Raw genomic sequence first — 23,384 nt, 5'->3', positions numbered from 1 at the left:
AACCAGACATCACTGATTTCTGGGGACAGTCCCTGTTTTGGACCACCTGTCCCAAACTAAAGCTATCCATGAAAATGTGACACGCCCTGCCACGCCTGTTGTGCCCCGCCGTGCCACGCCCGCTGTGCCACGCCCGCTGTAAAATAAGAAAAATAGATCTTTTCTGAAATTTAGAATTATTAGTTATTTTATCAACAAAAGGTCAGAGGTTAACTCGCAGCATTTCTCAGCAGCTGTAGATAATAGTAACCAGACATCACTGATTTCTGGGGACAGTCCCTGTTTTGGACCACCTGTCCCAAACTAAAGCTATCCCTGGAAATGTGCCACGCCCTGCCACGCCCGCTGTGCCACGCCCGCTGTAAAATGAGAAAAATAGATATTTTCTGAAATTTAGAATTATTCCTACATGGAAAGAACCTATATAAACATATATGTTTTAATATAGGTTTGGATATAGGTTTTAAATATATGTGACATATATAAAATTGGCCGTTTTCCTATATTATATGTACATATATGTACATATATGTGCATACATGAAATAGCACATATATGTACATATATAAAATTGGCCGTTTTCCTATATTATATGTACATATATGTACATATATGTGCATACATGAAATAGCACATATATGTACATATATAAAATTGGCCGTTTTCCTATATAATATGTACATATATGTGTGTACCTATATCCGTGCATACATGTACCTATATGTGTACCTATACCCGTGCATGCATGTACCTAAATGTATAGATCATGTGCATACATGTACCTATATCTGCTGATAAATTTACCTATATCAATCCACACATATATGCACTTGTTTACCTATGTATTAGCAAAATTATAAAAATCCATAGCTACTAGGCAACATAAATAATAGCCCAAAATGCAGAAATGTAACATTATTTATTAACTTAAGAACAATCAAAAAAAGACTCTTATGTGAGAATGCTGTTCATCGACTTCAGCTCAGCATTCAATACAATTATACCCTCTGATATGCAAACTGGACAAACTGAGCCTCAGCACCTCCCTCTGTAACTGGCTGCTGGACTTCCTGTGCCAGAGACCGCAAGTTGTGCGCGTCGGTAACAACACCTCGGACACTATCACGCTGAGCACAGGAGTTCCACAAGGGTGCGTGCTAAGCCCTCTGCTCTTCACCCTACTCACACACGACTGCAAAACAACCCACAGCACTAACCACCTGGTGAAGTTTGCAGACGACACAACCCTGGTGGGACTCATCTCCAACGGTGACGAGACACACTACAGGACAGAGGTGGACCACCTAGCCAAGTGGTGCAATGACAACAACCTCCTACTGAATGTCAGCAAGACAAAGGAGATTGTTGTCAACTTCCAGAAAGGTCCCCGCCAACTCCTGCCACTGACCATCGATGGCGCTGCTGTGGAGAGGGTGAGCAGCACTAAATTCCTAGGAGTGCACATCAGCGACGACCTCTCCTGGACCACCAACACTGCATCACTGGTCAACAAAGCCCAACAACGCCTCTACTTCCTGCGGAAGCTGAATCAGGCCAGTGCCCCACCAGCCATCATGACCTCCTTCTACAGAGGAACCATTGAAAGCATCATCACCAGCTGTATCACTGTATGGGGCGGAAGCTGCACTGACTACAACAGGAAAGCCCTGCAACGTATAGTGAACACAGCTGGGAGGATCATCAAGGCACCTCTCCCCTCCCTGCAAGACATCTACTCCAGCCGCCTCACCCGCAAAGCCCTCACAATTTTGAAGGATGACACCCACCCAGCACACAACCTGATCCGTCTCCTGCCCTCCGGAAAGAGGTACAGGAGCCTACGGTCCAGAACCACCCGACTGGCGAACACCTTCATCCACCAGGCCATCAGAATGCTGAACTCCCTCCACCCCCTCCCCACACGGTCTGCTCCAGCCACCAGGCAGACAGGAAGCTAAGACTGCCCCTCTCTCTCTCTCTCTCTCTCTCTCTCTCTCTCACACACCCACACACCTCTCACACACACACACACACACACACACTGTACCAGAGACTGCACCTTACCTGCACTACCTCAGCCTGGAACAAACTATTGCTGCTGTTTTTATTGCTTCTTATTGTAATGTTTATACTTCATATTTATATTTACCTTACCACTGTTACCTGTCATGTCCCGCACTTTGTCATTTTTTAAATGTCAGTCTTGTATATTTCTTGTATAGTTGTATATTGCAGAGAGTAAACGTAATTTCATTTCCCTTGTATGTCTTGTACATATGTAGAAAATGACAATAAAAGCTGACTTGACTTGACTTGAAAGTACAAGAACAAAAAAAGTAACACCCCCAAAGTAAATACCCCCCAAGAAATTATCTTGTAGATCTTCTCAGCTCTGTGAGCTTTGAATTAATAGATGTGCCTAGCTGCCCTCGGCTGACTGCTGGCCACTTCTTCAATGTAGCATCTAGAGAAGACCAAAAAAAAAATTAAAATACCACTTCATCAGGAACCCAAAGTGCTTACTGCTTGCTGCGATTGGACACATATTTTGGATAAAGGGCTCACCATGATAAAAAAATATGTCATGTAAACATGTCAATTGAAAGATTCTGATTGGACTCTAAATCTAAAATGAATTCTGATTGGAAACATCACATGCTATTATTCTGAATAAGGCTTGATGCATAAGCACTTTGGATTATTAGTTAACATGTAAAGTGATTCAGAGTTTCTAATCCCTCAAATTTTTAATCTGATGTAAGAAACTTTACACATGTAAACATATATCGTTTTCAATATACTGCACTTTTGTAGAATTTTTCCTGCACCCAACCGTACCCAAAATACTTTACAATGGCCTCCCATTGACCCACTCCACTGGCGAGCTGCCATGATAGGTTTACTCAAAGAGAAATAAGGCACGCATTAAAATCAAGCAAATCCATTACCGGTAAAGACAAACTAAGGCACAAACACAGGACAGAATGGTTTAAGGGTGAAGGAGGGGTGAATATGATTTTTTATGAACCCTTCAGACGACAACATGCAATGGAGTTATTTGCAACACTATATGTCCTACAAAATAGAGGACAACACACCTTACAGTGCAATACCCCAGAAATGTGGCTTAAGAAGACAAAAGGTAGGATCAAGAAGTGAGCAAACGATGAATTAGTATTATAGGTGCTAAGCAGGTACAGTAAAAATAATGGGTGCCTTACCTTATACAGTCTATGTTGATGCCTAATAAACATTGATACACGTATGCTATGGTTAAAGTGGTGAAATAAAGTCTTTAAAGTTTTGTTTTCCCTTGTCAACGCATTATGCATTTACTCACCAATAATGGCTGCCTTTTTAATTTGGTCAAGGGCGACCAGCTGCTCCCCATCCCCTCTGGTTGGCTTCCCACCTTAAAATAATATTTCAAAATGAAGGTGGAGAAAGTAAGAGTTTTTGTTTTTTTAATATACACATCACGTTTTCTTGAGGTATCAAACCTAACAGTCATAATTTATTCCACAGACTATGACTAACTTTTTTTCCAAGACAGAAGAGATTAGGAACATTTTATTTTGTACCATTTAGGTTGCTTTTCAGCAAAGTCTCCAGGTCAAAGGTGCCCAGCAGCAGATTCCGCACCATGGCAGTAGCAGAGGTGGCAAGGCGGGCTGCTTTCCATGCTTCTGCCCGACAAAACAATCCAGAGCCCTTTATAACTTCAATCTAAAAAAATAATTTCAAATCACAATATTCATTTATTGGCAACTTTTAGAAACCTTTTGATGTTCCATATTGATTCTTATGCTTAGTTTCCCAATAGTAAATAGGTTTTATAAATGCAGATTAATGATAAAGATATGAATCAAAATAATCATTGCCCTAAACTTATAACACTAATTGGCTTCTACAAAGTACATAATATGTATTACTACATAATATGTTATTCACCTGTGTTTTTGCTGAGGTCTCAGCTCTTGATGCAGTCTTGTTTGAGAAGAAAAACATTGTTAAATTCAACAATTGTAAAACTTCAACAACTTTATGCATGTGGGGCAAGTAAATTATATATTACCACTAACTATCCCAACATAAAAATCCTTATAGCTCAGTTGGAGCCTTAAGTAAAATAAGTACAGACAAATCTGAGGTATAAAAGGGTTACACACACCTGGGATGTCTCTCCAACGAGCTCAGTCACCATGTGACTCTTTTTAAAGGGCTCGGTCTCCTCTGTGCTCGATCTCCTTTCTGAAATCTTAGAGAAGAAAGAAACATACCGTATTTTCCAGACTATAAGTTGCAGTTTTTTTTTCATAGTTTGGCCGGGGGTGCGACTTATACTCTGGAGCGACTTGTGTGTGAAATTATTACACATTTTTACCGGTATATCATTACACCTGTTATTTTCAAACCAAACAGAAGACAAGCTGTGCGCGTAGCTGGGGGAAGAAGACATGGTTTGCGCGGACGAGTGGGGGGGGGGGTTTGGGGTAGAAGAGCGGAGCGGAGCGCCAGTTATTTCACTATATGCACGCGCGAAAGCAACAACAAAAAATGTGACTTATACTCCAGTGCGACTTATATATGTTTTTTTTCCCTTTATTATGCATTTAATGGCTGGTGCGACTTGAACCCCGGAGCGACTTATAGTCCGGAAAATATGGTAGTAAAACTCTACAACAATTTTTATTCATCCAAGGAAGCCAATAGATTCTTATTTACAGGCTTGGAAAACATTAAACATGTCAATAAATTAAAGTTACATGCAAAAGTAATCAGCGAAAAATAATCAAATCCATACAGCTGTTTAAGTAACCAGTACACTAAATAAATAAATAAAAATGCAAGTGGGTTACCCACCGGTTGCACAAAAGGCAAGAAGGAGGAATCAAGATCTTCCACAGGAGTCCTTCCAGTCTTGTCCATAAAAGAAAAATAAAGTTAGTCACTTCAATACATTAAAGTGCAAATACATGAAATAATTAACACTATAAATTAGCCCAACATCACAATTCTCTACAGCTCTGCCTGAGAAACAATTTTAAAAAACAATGACAATCAGAAGAAATTACCTTTTGAGCAATAATGGAGAGGTCACTTTGAATTTGAAGGATATCTAGAAAGAAGTTATACCAAGAATAAATCACAATCCTCAAATCAAAATAGCACCCAGCATCTTAGTCTTTGAAACAGCATGCAAGCCCCCTTAGCCCATTGATAAGGCACTGCAGAGGAAACCTATTTCAGAACACAATTTTCTTTCTCCAATTTCTCCCAAATTCTAATTCCTCAGGGGATTTTTCTGGAGCCGATTGCCTTCTTGAGCCATTGAAGGCAGAGAAGCATCATTTATCTAATGAACTGCATATTCTCTAGGTCATGTATTTTGTTAAGCTTCTACAAATTTAACCAGAAAGAGAGAAATATATATAATTAGGGCCCGAGCACGGAGTACAAGGATCCTATTGAAACTGCTAGTATTATATTTCTTCTTTTTCTTTTTTCTACATAGTAACCTCAAATTTGGGGGACTAAACATTCTCAAAAAGTCAACTTGAAAACAGTCCCAGGACACTCATAACACATTGATTTAACCAATGATGTAAAACTCTGGTGTTTTAGGTTAACGACGTGGCGGTGGCGTGCTGTCAAAGTTTGATGTTTCGCCATTACAGAAGAAATTATTGTAACTAGGGCTGCAACAACGAATCGATAAAATCTATAAAAATCGACTTTCAAAAGCGTTGGCAACGAATTTCATCATCGATTAGTTGTGTCGCGCGATTAATGCGTCATCCGCCGTCATCACTGCCACTTGACTGAAACGGGGGAAGAAAAAAAATTACGGCAGAGCGAGCCAGCGCTGCAGGTGCGCAGTGTTGCCAACTCAGCGACTTTGTCGCTATATTTAGCGACTTTTCAGACCCCTCCAGCGACTATTTTTCAAAAAAGCGGCTAGAGACAAATCTGGCGAGTTTTTACGGTGTCACTGGCGGCTTTTGGAGACTCTTACGTGAAAGCATGTATTGTTCCTACTCTTGTCCTCCAGCGGCAGCTGCTGCCTTGAGGCACCTCCCCCATCCCAACCCCCGTTCTCCCGCAGGACTCCCTCTCAGCGCTGCTGTCAGAGCCGCAGGATGTTTACCCTCAGCGTCCAGACTGCAAATGAAGCGCGCATGCGCCGGGATTGATCACAATAATTAAAATAGCCTTTATAAATAAATTAACTTGCAAATTATGAGGGCAAGGCTTTTAAAGTTTAAAGTAAAGAAGATCCTGCAATTTATGGAAGTAAAGCAGAATAAAATCCAGGAAGATCAGTAATATGTCAATTAATTATATGCCACATTCCCATGTAAATATCTGTCTTTGGAGGATGTGTTTTTTAGCACCCCTAGTTCTCTCATTTTTATTCCAAATACAATTTATAATTTGAATCACAGGGCTATTTTTATCTCTATGGTTAAGTATTTTCTCAAGTAGCAACTTTAACTGCTATACTTTCCTGTCTTAAAAGGCAGAACTCTTCTAGTCTAAAAAACCTAATTTGTTGAAATGGGGGGCCTATTGTTTGAACCCCTTAGGAGCTTTTAAAAACAAAAATGTCTTTTTTTGCGCTTTATGAAACAAAGTAGCCTATATTTTGTGGATGTACAGCTACATTTCTCATGTAAGTTTGCGTAGTTTTAACACAAACATTTATTTTTCATATTGCACCAGTACAGTTAATGAGCAACCTGTACTTGTGTGCTTGTTTGTTCTGTCTAAAATGTTTATTTTGGAATAAAGAGGTTAATATAAAAAATATTTTTTGTCCGATTCATCGATTAATCGAAAAAATAATCGGCCGATTCATCGATTTTTAAAATAATCGTTAGTTGCAGCCCTAATTTTAACCATGTTTTATCCGTCTATTTATGTTTAAGAAAAGGGAGTTTTGCAAGTAGGAAGTAACGTGTTGCCATGTAAACAGATCAACGCTTGACAACGAACTACGTCATCGGTCACGTGACACGGCGGGTAAATATTTTTAAGGAGGCTTGAGCTAAAAAGCCTAAAAAATCCAATTTGTCATCGAAATTTTTAATTTGTTTTTACTCAGGTCATATTGATATATGAACTTTCTAATATATAGCAACTTGTATGATCTCAGAATCAAGAAGTACTTTAACTCCCAACTGGAGTAAGCTAACATTAGCAAATGAAGTAATGTTAATGTTAGCTCACATGAGCCTTGCAAGCCGGCATAGCAAGATCCATTTTACACTTTTTCAAGTGCGAGCAAAGCCATTTAATATTTTATCGTTATATAACGTTAACTACATAACATCAGATGAAGTTAGCTTAACTTACTTGCCACTTCAATAATTCTGGCTCGGTGCACCGGCCACGGTTGGCGGCCTTTTCTCCATTCCACCAGCTTCTCAGTTTTTTCCGTCCTCTTAAGAAATTCTTTAAATGAAAAATTTCGGACACAGTCGATGGGCAAAATACTATGCGCCCCTCCGTCCTCACCCTCAGTTCATTCTAGTAGAACATAACGGAGCTCTCCTGCTGATATTGCCATTATTGTGCCCAACCGCTATCTTTCCGCGCGAAATCTGATGAAGTGGATGATGACGTCATGAAACTACGTGAAGCCATAGCGGTCAATCTTTATAGGGGTGATTCTCTGAATTGGGCCCTTTTGGCCTCATTCTTTTTTTTTTTTTTTTTTTATCAAATAGTTATATTTCTGATCTTTTCATGTGATAGTGGATTAGTCAAACCTTTTAGAAAATATGTTTTCCCACCTCAGGTATGAAATTCTAATCGTTATTTAGTGTTTTTTCTTAGTGAAAATTGTTTTTGAGTTCAACCCCGTCAAGTTGGACCCTGTGTGAATATGAATTTAAAAGATTTTCAAGTAAATTCATGTAGAAGGTTTTTAATGACATGTCCCTTGTTTGATATAATTTATTGCATGTAGAATTTTAGGTAACACTTTATTTTAAGGTACACCTATTCACTATTAATTAGTTGCTAATTAACATGCAAATTAGTAACATATTAGCTATTAATTAGTTGTTATAAAGTACTTATTAATGTCTTATTCTACATAGCCTTATTATACAACCAGTAGGCCATTAACTAAGAGTCTTCCCTCAGTAACCTCAGAATTATTGCTTATTAGCACTAAGTAAGGAAGTTGTTGTATATTAATTATCATCTCAGTATGCTTTGATTAGTATGGACTTTATAAGGCAGTAGTAGCCCAAGAATAGTTATTCTCCACTTAACATTACTTTTCATTACCACTTAGTAAATATGGTCTGTTCTTACTTTACAAAACTAGCGTCCAAATAGCTCTTAATTAAGTCTTTGTTACTTAGAATATGTTCCCCATACTAAAGTGGCATCTTGATCATTACTAATTCACTAATAGTTGAACACTTATTCACCAACAAATGTTCCCTAAACTAAAGTTGCCTCCTTTTCACAATTAGTAAATATATTGTAGCACATAATTACTGCAATAAACAAGTGATGGGTTACACCTTTGAAAAAACTGCTTTATCTATAGGTTCCCTCTAATTCAGTGGTAAAATAACAAAGACAGCACAAGTATAAATTCCTCATTTATTAATCCACTGGTTCAGGTTTTCCAGAGGCTTACAAATACTGGTTGAACAGGTAAAAGGGTCTTCCTGAAATTTCAAATACTGACAACTCTAAGTGGATCTTACTGTATAATAACACAGGTAACCTAATGTTGAAAAACACTGCACAACAGAAAGTACAGAAAATACAAAAAAAAAAAAGAAATATAAAAAATATAAAATCTGCACAGTTCAACATGAGTGGAGAAGTTGGCATTTGGCCTTCATGTCCACGAAAATAGCCTTATCCCAGAGAAAGCAGTACATTTAGTGTGTCAAACCTTTTAGTGGTTGTAGTATAAATATCAAGTTGATATCTTTATCTACATTTCAGACAGGTTTTATACTGGATATTCTTTTCTAATGTCGTGCAAAAGCATTCCAAGTGGTCCGTTACTGTGATGGTTTCCACGCCAATATGTCCACTCAATTACATCTAAGTGATCCCTCAACAGTTTTTGTGTGCGGTTCCCTCTTTGTCTCCAAATAGTTGATTTGCAAATACCCCAAAATCTCTCCAAGTTTTGTGTATGTGCACCTGTAACAGGGTCAACAAAAAAATCTTGATGGTTGACAGTCAGGTGGTTGTAACCTTCATCCTGAAGACGGCGGTAAGACCTCCACCCATCTGAAATGACGGAGCTTCCACGACGAACATGCTTCTTTATTAGAGGCAAGAGATGCCTGGCTGAACGGTGAGGCACAATCTTAAGGATGGGTCTCCTTCTGTCATCCTTAATCCCTAGCATTCTGAATACCCAGGAACTCCTGTTGCTTGCCCGTCCTCTGTTGTACTGAAATTCACAAGAGTAAATATTTAAAAATGGGGACAATGATTCTGCAATAATGGTGAGAGATGGGAGAGTTCTCTTTAATTTTGGAGTCCTGGTTCATGTTTACCAACTATTCTGGGGTGTAGAAATAATGCAGTTTCTTAAAAGTGACATTCCTCTCGAATGCATCAATGAACTACAATTCTTCTTATTCTATAATGCAGTAGTTACTTCTCGAGATCCAGGAGACAAACCTCCAAGCACCTTAGGCAAAATCAGGTTTTAAATGTATGTATACTGTCTCTACAGATTAGGGCTGAGTATTGTTACTGTAAGAATCTCACAACTCAATTAGATTTAGATTCTTGGGGTCGCGATTTCATTTCGATTCAATCTAAATTTAAATGCTTCAATGTCAATTCAGTAAGAAGTAGGAACTCTGTTGTAGATTTTTAAATATTTATTTTCATGCCCATGTGACCAGATGTAGTATGTCAAGTCATATTTTTGTGTAATAAAACATCTGAAAATCAAAAAAATATTTGCAATTTTTGTGTTGTATGATCTAACATTGCCTTTGTCCATACAATGTTAATAACAAATACAGCTCCCCTCATTGGTCAGGAGTGGAATCGATTCAGAGGATTTGCGATTTGATATTGAATTGCACAGGAAAGTATTGCGATTGGTCAGTAAATCGATATTTTTACCAACCCCTACACGGACAGTAGCTTAGATTAGGACAGACTTAAAAACATCAAAAACATGTTTTTAGACACAAAAATCATGTATTTGGCATTGAAATAATACTCATAGTATAAATTTCATACCTTTCTTTTATGGCCAAATTTGCTTTCATCTATCATAACAATCTCTGTCCTTTGTCCAACGGTCTGCTTGCCTCTTCTTCTCATTCTTTTCATTCCTGATTTGCAAACTCTCCGCAGCTTGTCTGCAAGTTTACTCAGAGTTGCAGAACTCTGAGTAATTCCCTCTTGCAGCATGTCCACTTGCCTTAGTCGAAGGCCTTGAGCAAATCTGTAAAAGATCAACCAGATAAATATTCTAATGACACAGTTCAGAAGTGAGTGGTTAAAACCAATTTCTTGAGTTGTTATTAACCTTTTTATAACCACAATTCCTCATTTGCAGTCCCATTTTCAGACACAGCAGATACTCATAGACTGAATAGAAAAGTGTTTTTAACCTCAAACAACCAATGTCAAATGCAAAGTAGGGTAAAGAGCATTCACTATATGAAGAGCTGAATGGAACGAAACCCCAAATTAATTAAATCTGCTGTATCTTTGAAGAGTTGTAAGAAAATAAAATGGATACTGAGTAAATAAGTATAGTGAAGTGTTGATTTAAAAAGTTTAATTTTTTTGAGAAAATTTCCTGGAACCACCTAAAACCTAAAAATCCATGAGACCTTTGTACTACAATGGAGTCTTCGCAACCCAGAACTTACACAATTACACATACTTGATAAATTTGACTGATATTCAGAATTCTTCCCATATACTGAATGTCACATAAGCATTGGCTCTAATAGGACCCATCCCAACCAACAGTATAGCAAGAGAATATTAACAGAAACATTATGGTCTGAATTTAATTTTGTCTTTGATGGCTTTTGTTATTATAAAATGTAAAACCATGCACCTGTAGATGTAATGCATCCACGTTTGCAGCCGAAGGTGCGATTTCTCAAAGATGGAGCCAGTCCGGATCGACCTTGATACTGTTTTCCCTTTGTGACAGGAATCTCGACAAATCCTGAAATTAAATCCAAAGGTTAATTTGTAAAAATAAAAACCCATGATACTGTAATGAGTTTACTAAATAAACTGTAACATAAATGAAGATGAAGAGGGGGACAGATATTTATGTAAACTGAGTAAATTTAGCTTTGTCTACTTGTCACTGTGCCACGACATGAAAGGGTGATATGATATCAATAAATCCCTGTGCATGTACAAGTTTAAAGTCAAGCTGATATAATAATAATACATAAGTGAACAATATGTCCAGTAATGTGAACTTTTTTTTTAAAGGCATTTTTCATTTCAGACTTTGTACACATGTAGCACTTCGTATATTTAGTATCTCTACCAAATATACAGTAGCTCACTTAAAAATTTAAATTTGCAGCTGTGTTTGATTTCTGTTGTGACTTTGTAGATGTCTGTTTGTATATATATATATATATATATATATATATATATATATATATATATATATATATATATATATATATACACATCTTGGATGACTGCACGCTGCACACTCCCCAATGCTTATACACAAAAAATGTATAAATAAGGCACATGTCTAGTTGCTCTACTCACCATGCTGCTTCCTTTTTGTAGTAGGTCCGTTTCAACTTCATGACATGAGAGCAAGAGGGGCATTTCATCCATTTTCGAAGAAGGCCTTCTCTCATTAACCACCTGGTGAACCTGTAGTTTTCTTTGGGGCACTGTCTAAAATGTATTCGACTCAAAAACTCATAACCTAACATCTTCTCATAATTTCATGCTTTTTCATCTCATTCCATGAAGTTTTTCTTTCTTTCTTTCTGTGAAAAGGGAATGCGTACAATCTGGTAGTACTGCTTAAAAAAAGCGCTAAGTGACCACTTTGTTGAGAAGTGAATGACATAAGAATCTACCAATCCGTAGCCGTGCTCCTTCGATGTGTTGCTCTCATCCAATCATTGATTGTTACACTGCCGTCATGTGACATTCTCATCCAATCATCCAAACGGAGCCACCTGTCAGTCAGATCCGGAGAAGGTGACCGTTAACGTTTCTTTTTACAGCTTGGAGAGTGAAAAAGGAAATTTGTGTTGGAAAAATGGTAAGTTAACCGCTAACCTTTCAGTTGAAAGTCCTCCTGAGCTTTGTTTACATAGTCGTTGACATGGTGAAAGTAGTAAACACTCCCGTTTATCTGCAATGTCGATGCTAATTAGCTAATGTAATGTCAAGCTAGCTGAGTGAAGGTGCATAATGCTTTAATATTAATTTGAACCAGAGAATGGGACTCGAATCGACACGAGTTGCCATTTTTATTACTTTTGACTTGACTTGACAGAAAGTAACGGCAACACTTTATTTTATTTTGAATGCACCGCCGAAAAAAGAGAGAGCGGGGGTGGGGTGGGGTTGGGGGGGGGTGGGGGTATAGGCAATATGCAGTTGTTCAACAAGAAGAGATTTTAAATCTTGTGTAGATTATCATTAAGTTAGATTTTGCCAGATGTAGCTAAACTAATTTATTTATATTTTTACAGCCTAAGGCCAAGAAGAAAATGTCATTAAAAGTCCCCGAAGATGACTTGGTGACCGGGGAGACCAAAAAGGATCTGGATGGTAAATTTTTCTTTATCTTTCAAGAAACTGTAACAGTTAAATAGTTATCTATTCTAAATGTCTTTAAACATTTAAAGTAATCTATTCATATGTATAAATTTTGTTGTACCTATGTCATACTGCAGGTCTTGAAGATAAAGGAGATAAAGCCTCTGCTCCAAGTTGCAGCAGCATAAGCAGTGTTGGATCAGGTAATGATTTCTCATTTTATAGAAGTGTATCTTTGTTGTCTAAAGTGAGTTTAATTTCTTGGGTGATTTTTTTTTTTTTTTTTTGCTTAGATTGAAGAAACAGTTTTAACAGTATACAAGTTTGTGCTTGCAAATCAAATTAAGGCACATACCATATCTGGTCAACTACCTTTGTTGCATGCATGTCGTTCTCTTTCTGTCTCACTCATTTAATACCATAAATTCATAATCTTTTTCTATCCTGCTCTCATTTTTAAGGATCAATTTCCAAAGTGGAGTTCCTAGGAGCCAAAATCCAATGGCAAGAAAAGATAATAAAGGATCTTGAGCAAGAGCGCAATTTCTTGCGTGAGCAAATCACAGGAAAGAAGAGGTCATGTAAGTTATTTGGGAGCAACTTGTATATGCAAAATATAATGTAATTGCAATGAATGGTGTGATATATTTTCATAACAATCTGATCTTTGTTATATCTGTTCTCTATTTTATCAAAGCTCAATCTAAAGTATTAACGTTGGAGGACAACGATGAGGATGATGATGGCAACATGGATGAAGATGACATCATTCCCCCATCTTCTCCAGACATCAGTGAGTCCTCGGACAGTGACGTTGTCATCCAAAGAAAGAAGAAACGGCCACAGCCGTTTCAGCCGTTGCAGGTGGCCACAGCCACCTGCAACTGTTGCTGTTGGTGGAAAAGCTCATGTAAGAGGTAAGAATGGCTGACTTGAACCACCTCCCCTTTTAGCACCCACTGGTCATGAAAAAGGTGTTTGAAGAGCTGTCATGAATATGTCCTGAAGTAATTATGAGGGAAAAATACAGATTTTAAATTCTAGATTCTGAATATACTGGAAATCTGATGATAAATAAAAATGAAATGAGTAAACAATTTGGCTTTTATCAAGAATAAAGTTACATTTTATTTTGCAGAATTCACACTAATTATTATCCGTAGTCAAATGTATTGGTAGAAAGATTTGTCTCTCAGAATTAAACACCATTCATATCAGTCATAAGACTTACCAACTGAACGGATCTTACAATATAGTAGTATAATTTTTGTATTAAGTTCTGAACCCCATATTGAGCGTGAAATAATATCAGAAGATGAGTAGATTCTTCAATTTCTAAAATAGGTTTTATACTTCATCAAAGGAGAAGTGACCAGTTTAAGACAATTCAGTTGACCTTAAGCTGTGGGTTGTGTTCATTTTTTGTGTTTTTTATTTTATATATTTTTCAGTGAAAGGGCCAGCTGAGGTTATCAGCAGATATAAAAAAGTCTTGAAAAGCTTGAGCAAAGTCCGCACCATGACTGAAGCCTTCAGAATCAATGGCGTGGACCGGGGAACCATCAAGATGACTGCTCCAATTGCAGAGCTCCACATTGTGGATCCTGTAGCCTTCAGCACTCTGAAGTATGATCCTGCAACTGAGACCCTGCAGTCCTTTGCTAAGAGGTGTGCAACGCACATAACCCCTGAGAAGAAGCGCATTATAGAGGACATGAAGGCCAAATGCCAACTTCTCCCCTTGTTGATGAAATATTAAGACTTAGGGAAGCTGCTATGTTCAGTTAAGATTCTGTTGTATTTCAAAAGTGAAAGTTTTGTGCACAGGGGAATAAATCATCTGATGCAGTGATAACAGAGCAAGTTTAGGCTGTGGAAGTGCAATGTTTGTACAGTTCAGTACATTTGATCTAACCTTTGACAAGTCATGTTGAACTGCAGATTTTATATTTTTTATATTTCTTTTTTTTTTTTTGTATTTTCTGTACTTTCTGTTGTGCAGTGTTTTTCAACATTAGGTTACCTGTGTTATTATACAGTAAGATCCACTTAGAGTTGTCAGTATTTGAAATTTCAGGAAGACCCTTTTACCTGTTCAACCAGTATTTGTAAGCCTCTGGAAAACCTGAACCAGTGGATTAATAAATGAGGAATTTATACTTGTGCTGTCTTTGTTATTTTACCACTGAATTAGAGGGAACCTATAGATAAAGCAGTTTTTTCAAAGGTGTAACCCATCACTTGTTTATTGCAGTAATTATGTGCTACAATATATTTACTAATTGTGAAAAGGAGGCAACTTTAGTTTAGGGAACATTTGTTGGTGAATAAGTGTTCAACTACACTGTAAACCCGAATGCTCAAAATAATTAATTAGAATAAGTACAATGAACTTAAAATCATCTTAGAAGTTCTACTTACTTAAAAATGTTGAGTGCCAATAGCTTGTTCCCTCTTTTTAAGTTATTTAAACTTGTAATTTTTGATTAACATTAACTTTTTGCAGGTTAATTAACTGCTACTTAAAATAATTAACTCAGAGTTACTTAAAATATGTGGATTAAACATGGATTTTGTTTTTGTTAAAGAACTGAACTCAATTAAATTCAGAGATTTATATTTGTAAATGTATAAATTCTCTCTCTCTCTCTCTCTTTCCTTCTCTCTCTCTCGCGCACGCACACACTAAATAAGTATGCTTTCACCGGAAGTGCTTTTATTTTGTAGTATTTGCGTGCGTTCAGTAGACCGGAGCCGACGAGCCAAAGAAAGGAGCGGGAGACTTAACGACAAGAGTACACTAAGTTGTGAATGTAAGTATCCAAGAAGTTGCTTGAATGTTTGTTCCTTGGGGTTAAACGTGTTGTTAAAACCGACAAGGTAAGTTACGTTAGCCGTTTTGCGTGGCTAACCGTTAGACGGTTAGCAAGCTAACATGAAAAGTCACCCTGCCAGTTAGCTGTAAAGGCTACGTGGCTAGGCAGGTAGCTGTAAAACCTGGTGATGCCTAAGTTGCAGTGGTGGATAGTGAGGTATCACGACAGAAGCTAACTAAAGCACCATGTGCTGTGCATTTAGCTAGAAATTTAACTTCGGAAAAAAAGTCCCGTTTTGTTTTTTGAACTTTTTGGAAAGCTAGAGATTGAAGTTATTGTCTGAAAGTTAATTTAGCTGATTTAAAAAAAAAATTTTTTTTTGTTGATTGGTAGGAAAATAATTTATGAATGATACTAGCCCAACTTTATGTAACATTGAAGTAGTGGTTAGCGCGAACGACCCATGTATGGAGGCCTTATATATAGAGATATCTGTGCCATCAATTTGAGCGCGCAGGAACCAATCCGAGCGCGCGCAAAACCGGTCTGGCGCGCGCTCAACTCTGAAAAACCCTCTCTAAACAAGCTGTGTGAAGCTGACACCCCACCCAAGTCAAAAAACTCTGCAAATAGACTGAATTGTTAGTGCAACGTTAGTGCAGATTTGTGCAGAAAAAAATATTGTTTGTGCTACTTTTGTTTAAGAGATATTAAAGATTATTTTTTAGGTCATCCAGAGGTCACCATCCCCCCATTAAACTCCAATTTGAACCAAATTGGTCTCCTTTTTAGTGCTTTTAAATTTGTGCTATTTTAGTTTTTAAGATATAATCATTAAAATTTTTGGCTGATGACATCACCATCCCCCCATCAAGCTCCGATTTGATCCAAAGTGGTCTCATTTTTTAGTGCTTCGTTTGTGCTGATTTGTGCCGTTAAAACCAACATTTGTGCTGCTTTACTTTTTAAGATATAATAAATAAAAATTTAGGCCGGTGACGTCGCCATCCCCCTATTAGAGAGCTGCGGAAGTGAACAAGTCAGCAGCAAAGGAGTCTCGTCTAAGTTAGTTTGAGTCACCTATGCATGTTAGTGGATGTTTCAAGTGTGTAACTGATATGTAAGTCATCAGTTACACACACTCCCTGTAAAGTCGTGTGAGGACTTCAAATTTGCCAAACGGTCAATGCCGTTTTAATAACTCTAACATTTAATGCCATAAGTTACAAATTAAAGCTTGATGCATTTTATTTAAGCATAAAGAAGTTGGTTAATTGAAATGACACTCAATTGCCTACGTGCTGTGCACTTCTAACATCATCCTTCTGGCGCATCTCAGTTATTTTTTTAAACCAGTTTCCTGCTCAATGTGCGGAAAATAAGGGTCAACAATGTGAATACCACTATATTATTATATCTTAAAAACTAAAATAGCATAAAATGATCGTTTTAACTGCACAAATCAGCACAAACGAAGCACTAAAAAAGGAGACCACTTTTGTTCAAATTGGATTAATGGGGGGATGGTGACCTCTGGATGACCTAAAAAATAATCTTTAATATCTCTTAAAGGGATAGTTCGGTATTTTTGACATGAATCTGTATGGCATCCCCATCACCAGCGGCATGCAATCACACCGACTTACCCCTGGCAGCGTCCTGTGAGCAGAGTTATCGTCCAGTTTTGGTCAAGCCGAAAGTAGTCCTGCAGGTTTTTAGGAACAGCGAAATAAAACTTTTCTCTTCCCAAAACATTATGTGTTCAAAAGAGTGATATTTTCGCATCCCAAAAACATTGTAGTGGAAAAAGTCACACGTCGTTATCAATTGGTCCTATTTTCTCTCTGTTCGTATCAGTGCGCGCCGTCATTCAGAACCAGAACCAGAACCTCCCAAACACTTTCTATGCCCAGCTTGATCGGCACACTCCTCGCTTGATGGCTTTATTCAGGCAGAAAGCTTCCAAAACTGGAAAGACTGCTGATGCTTTGGCTTACATTTTCAAAGTCCATGATGCACAGGTGATTATACATTTCACAGGTCTACTGTTGGTAGTTTATTGCTTAAAATAAGCTGTTGAATTCCATAATTGCATCAGATGAGTCAGCAGGCTATCATAGTGGATTTGTGTGCAGATTTTGGTAATTGGTAATTAGCTGGAACTGTTTGGCATTGGCTTTAACTAATGAACTGTATTTGCACTATTTTTATTTTCTCAGGAAATACATGATGTCCACACGAGACGGACCACTGTTCTCCATGCCCTTCCTGTTTATCTACGTGAGGTAGTTTCTGAATTCTTCAGATCATGTGTGGTAAGTCTCAGTAGAGAGATCTCAGGCCTACCCAGTAGGGCTTTAGAAAAGTCAGCTGCAAAGAAAATCAAGTAGCCATCATTAGCCTAACAGTGGTACACATAAAAGTCATCTCTCATTCTCAGCAAACAAGAGCACAATGCAACAAAATGAACAGGAGTCTTTTAGACTGGTGTATTTATTTTTAATAATAGGACGATCATCTGTAATCAAAATCGCTTCAGCCATAGTTTCTGTGAATGTGATTTAGTATATGATCCCCCTTTCATTTTTTTTAAGGACGGTATGGATGAACCAGACCTGGGGGATGCATCAGTGGCCCTACTTACAGCTGTCAGTGACGATGCCGCAAGTCCAGTTCACTACCACCCAGTGAGAGTTTCTGTCGTCCTAGAGGGGGATGTGGTTGTTGACCTTCCCAGGCTTGCTGATGCCTTCCTGGTAATATTTGGACTGATTTATGCTCTACACCTCAGCTATCCCAAGGGACTCACCAACACTTTTGAATTCACACAGAAAATCTTGCTTGGTCTTGATAACTCTAAACTATCACCTAAGCTGCAGACTCTTAAAAATGACTTGATGTTATATGTGTAACTCAAGACCCATAAAGTAGTGGTGGATTCTGATAGCTCACTCTGTTAGAGCATAGTCCACAGTCGCCAGGTCCATGTTTGTTCATTGTTAATGTTAAAGTTCTGCTCTACTCAACTGGTTTTCAGCCAAATGGCATAAAGTTGACGCTGCCTGTACTTTAATTTTGTTTTTAACTAATACAGGAGTGTATTAAGTGTTTATACACATACAGTATATTCTTAATCTTTCTTGAAGTTGCTATAAATAAACCAGATACAGTTCTGAATTTTTTGCATATTTGGTTGTGAAGAATTTATAAGCAATTTGTTATACATTGCTGCACTGCAGGTTTACAACCAGATGGCCAAAGGTGTGCCTTAACAAATGTTTCTTATGTCTGTATGTAATTCTTTTTTTTTTTCTTTTGTCAGTTGTTTTTCAAATATTGGTTCATATGAGCAAATCTCTCTAAACCCCTGGTAATGTTGTTTTAAAAGTTTTCTAAATTATTTGTGACAAAGATCTGTTCTTATGTAATTTAAACTTTTCTGAGTTTGAATATTTTTACTATGGTTTATGTTAAAAGATAAACAAAATGTCCAGTATACTTGTTAATTGTTTTTTTTTTATTTATATATATTTTGTGTTTAAAATACAACAGAAAGGTGTATGAAAAAATTCAGAATAGAAAAAACCAAATTATTTTTTACTTTTGTGTCAAGAGTACTTATTATCTTTAAGGCAATCAGTTGCCACAAATATTTTAAGTTTGGAGTGAAATGATTTTGAGTTGTAACAAGTCTATGCTTTTGAGTCATGTTTAATGAGAAGATTGAAAGAAAAAACTAATAAATGTTAAGTTCATTGAACCTAAAATCCCGAGTCTTCATACTTGAAATTATTAAATTTGCTGTAGTTATTTCAATGAGAAAGATAAATAAATATTCTGAGTAGAATAAACTGAAGAATTTTGAGTTGACTTGATTGATAAATTTAATTAACTTTTAATTTTAATTTACATTTCAAATAAACTCAAAATATATAAGTTATGTCATACTCAAATGTATGAGTTTTAGAACTCAAAAGAATTGTGGCAACTGATTGCCTTACTTTTTTTGAGTACTGCTAACTTATTCGGGTTTACAGTGTATTAGTGAATTAGTAATGATCAAGATGCCACTTTAGTATGGGGAACATATTCTAAGTAACAAAGACTTAATTAAGAGCTATTTGGACGCTAGTTTTGTAATGTAAGAACAGACCATATTTACTAAGTGGTAATGAAAAGTAATGTTAAGTGGAGAATAACTATTCTTGGGCTACTACTGCCTTATAAAGTCCATACTAATCAAAGCATACTGAGATGATAATTAATATACAACAACTTCCTTACTTAGTGCTAATAAGCAATAATTCTGAGGTTACTGAGGGAAGACTCTTAGTTAATGGCCTACTGGTTGTATAATAAAGCTACGTAGAATAAGACATTAATAAGTACTTTATAACAACTAATTAATAGCTAATATGTTACTAATTTGCATGTTAATTAGCAACTAATTAATAGTGAATAGGTGTACCTTAAAATAAAGTGTTACCGAATTTTATTTTTAAATACCCACCATTTGGATACCAAATCAGGTCATGAAAACAGTATCTAACATTGGTCTTCATATATTTTCAAAAAATATGAATTAAAAATATGCATTAGGATTTAATCAGGCTTTCATATTTTTTCCAACTGTCCTGTAAATTCTACACACAGCAAAACAAACATTGGTCTAATTTGTCTTTTTATAACAAAAATATTAATTAAAAACTATCAAATAACAGGGTTGAACTCAGCATAACAGGGTTGAAAATGATAACAGGGTTAAAGTAATGATCATAATTTCAATATAGTTTGGATTTTTTTCCCCTGTAAAATGAAAGATATCACATTATTTGATTAAATGTTTTAAAAACAAACATTTTGTATATAACCATCCATCCATACATTCTCATCCATTTATCCATAATCGCAGGGGGCAGCAGGTCCAGCAGGGGACCTTAAACTTCCCTTTCCCAAGCCACACCAACCAGCTCTGACTGGGGGATCCCGGGGCGTTCCCATGCCAGTGTCGAGATAGACAGTGCCCCTGAGCTAAAATGAGTTTGACAGCAGGATATGCAGACAGCAGCTGTACAGTACCTGAAAAATATAGGGATATATAATAGTATGGTTGCAAACTGCCATAAAACGTAAAGAAGAAGAAGAAGAAGGTAGCATCAGAAGAAGGTAGCAGCACAAGAAGGTAGCAGCAAGCTGATTGGGGAGCAAGCTGTCAGTCTTTGAAGACAATTTATTATGCAGTGATTAGGTCAAACATAGATTATGGTAGTATAGTTTATAGCTCTGCGAATAAAACCTTACTTAATAAGATAGAAGTTGTACAAAATCAGGCTTTACGTATTTGTTGTGGAGCATTTAGATCATCTCCAGTAGTATCATTACTAGTTGAATTGGGAGAAATGCCACTTGAACAACGAAGGACTCAACTGAGAATGAGATATTGGGCTAGTGTAAAAGGACATGAAGAAAATCATCCGGTCAGACTTCTTCTGAAAGATTGTTGGGAATATGAATATAACGAAATAAAAAGCTTTGGATGGGTAGTAAAGAAAGAGGCAAGCAGTTTGAATTTGAAAGATTATGTAATAACCCCAACTGTTCCAATACCGGTAATCCCCCCTTGGATGTTTTCTACACAAATGATCGATTTACAAATACAAAAAATAATGAATAAACGGGGGAAAAATACACCAACTGATATCATAGTACAACAACATTTAAGTAAAGAATATTATTCAGTTCTACAGGTATAAACAGATGGGTCTAAGGAGCCAGAGTCTGGAAGAACAGCAGCAGCAGTATACATTCCGACATTCAAAATAAAAATTGCAAAAAGAATATCTAATCATGTGTCAGTATTTACAACTGAAGTATTAGCTATCATATTAGCACTACAGTGGATCGAAGAAGTTCAACCACTAAGAACTGTAATATGTACTGTTAAAGAAAAATGATTATTTTTAGTCTTTAATACAGTTAATCTTATGGCATGTGTAAAAGGTATGTTGAACACTCTCATTTTGAACATATTTCTTAATTTTGAACAAGGTTGTGTTAATGATTTAAAACTAAGCTATTGAGGGGTAAGTATTTAAAGCACCAGGCCATAAAATGAGTATCTCCTGGGGGGCGAACATTATTTGAGCCTGGAGGAGAGATTTCTCCCTGGTTTACAGAAGGTCAAAAGTCTTCCAGAATAAACATCTGGGATGGTGTGAAACTGAATACAATGTAGAATGTTAAAACACTAACATTTAGTTTTTAAGACATTTTTCTAAATATCAGAATCAAATGGAAATTGTTTGAATGAAAATGTTTTGTTTAGTATTAGAAAATTGCTCAGGATCTATGCTTAATGGGGTAATGGAATATGTTAGCTTGTATACTTAGGATTGAATATTATGTTTCATATGTGAGAAAAAGGAATTGTATCTCATGTTCTGTTGATTCTATGTGTTATTTTTTGGTTTAAGGCAGGATTCAATCTTTTGGGGTGAAATGGTGCAGAAGAGCAAAATTGAGTTGTGAAGATAACCTTTCCTTGAACCAAAATACTGAATTTAAGTTTGTTCTTGAGATTTATGGGAGAGGCCTCCGCATTCCACATCGATTCTGTGAAACTTTATCTCATGTTAGCCAGATGACTTTAGAATCCCTGGAGGCCCGGTCGTAAATTAGGGGAAGAGTGTCAGAGATGGCTCCTGGTTGGAGGAGCAAGGGCCAGCCTTTTTTGAATGGATTAGATACAAGAGGATAAAGCTTTCTACATAGAAGTAACAAATCGATTTGCTCTTGCAACTCTCCAAAGATGTCTTTGTACGTCTTTGCTTTCTTTCCTTCTCTCCATTTATGTCAGGTAATTGAATGTATGTCTCTGTTGTTCTGCAGTTTCTGGTGTAGGTTTGCGCATTGTCTTATTTCTAAGTTCATGCATTGTCTTATTTTGGATTAAACTCTGTAATTCTGTGACGTCAACACGCCTTGCTGGTTTTCATTGTGACCACACGCAGGTCGCCGAGTGGACCTGGGGAAGGAAGAATGAAAAGCCAACCTTTTTCCAAAGTTAACTATTTTAGAATATTTTCTTCCTTAACAATTGGGGGCTCGTGCCGGTTCTGGAATCTCGGCGGGCGGCTGTTTGGTCCTGATTGATCCGTTTCGGCCCGAAGCTTCGGTGTGGTAAGACAGTATTTGATTATTTTTTATTTTTCAGTTGTCTGAAGCGCCGTGTGGTCGGACCGGGGCTGATTTGCTGTGTGCGGCCTCACAGAATTCAGAAGCTGCAGAGGTAGATAGAATCCCTCCTAAAAGAGTCGGTTGTTTAAGGATTTGAATAAATACACATTACAGGGAACTGTGGCTAGTTCAAACAGAGCCTTTACGTTAACTCTGATTTAAGCTGTTTTTTTTTTATTATATTCTTTACCCATGCCTGTGCCTCTAAAAAAGAATTTCGGATGGTTGTGTATTGGTTAGCTTTGGCTTGTATCCGCCGGAGATTTCGACTCATCTCCAGTGGACTTATAATTATTTGGGTTAATTGGATCGAGTTGTATCACTCATGGAATAAGGACTAATAGCAGGTTAATTGGACCGAGTTGTATCACTCGTTGAAAGAAAAGGACTGAGAGTCGCCGTAAGTAGAAGTCTGTTACAGGATATATCGCCTTCTCTGGGACTCTGAAGCGAGTTGCTAAAGAGCATAATGGACTGAGAATAATTAATTTAGCAGGTTTAATCACCTTAAAGGACTGATAGCAGGTTGAATCACCTTGAAGGACTGAGAAG

At 37.1% G+C, this 23,384-nt stretch overlaps 2 protein-coding genes across 2 annotated transcripts; one reads left to right on the top strand and one right to left on the bottom strand.

Moving 5' to 3' along the window:
* Positions 1–8,393: 8,393 nt before the first annotated feature.
* Positions 8,394–12,027, bottom strand: LOC119780951. The gene is made up of 4 exons (XM_038281213.1): positions 11,767–12,027; positions 11,081–11,194; positions 10,246–10,453; positions 8,394–9,436 (listed from the first exon to the last, which is right to left on the bottom strand). Exons 1-4 carry the CDS (start codon positions 11,937–11,939, stop codon positions 8,984–8,986), a joined length of 948 nt encoding a protein of 315 aa, XP_038137141.1. The 5' UTR covers positions 11,940–12,027; the 3' UTR covers positions 8,394–8,983.
* A 669-nt stretch (positions 12,028–12,696) lies between these two features.
* LOC119780950 (coiled-coil domain-containing protein 106-like) lies at positions 12,697–14,539 on the top strand. Its single transcript, XM_038281212.1, has 5 exons — positions 12,697–12,792; positions 12,918–12,983; positions 13,242–13,361; positions 13,478–13,672; positions 14,232–14,539. The coding sequence occupies exons 1-5, from the start codon at positions 12,732–12,734 to the stop codon at positions 14,537–14,539; spliced, it is 750 nt and encodes a 249-aa protein (XP_038137140.1). The 5' UTR covers positions 12,697–12,731.
* Positions 14,540–23,384: the final 8,845 nt, after the last annotated feature.

Source organism: Cyprinodon tularosa, unplaced genomic scaffold (assembly GCF_016077235.1).
Source record: "Cyprinodon tularosa strain WSP-4 unplaced genomic scaffold, ASM1607723v1 ctg1680, whole genome shotgun sequence".
NCBI classification, from domain to species: Eukaryota; Metazoa; Chordata; class Actinopteri; order Cyprinodontiformes; family Cyprinodontidae; genus Cyprinodon; species Cyprinodon tularosa.
This window is presented reverse-complemented; position numbering and strand designations above follow the sequence as displayed.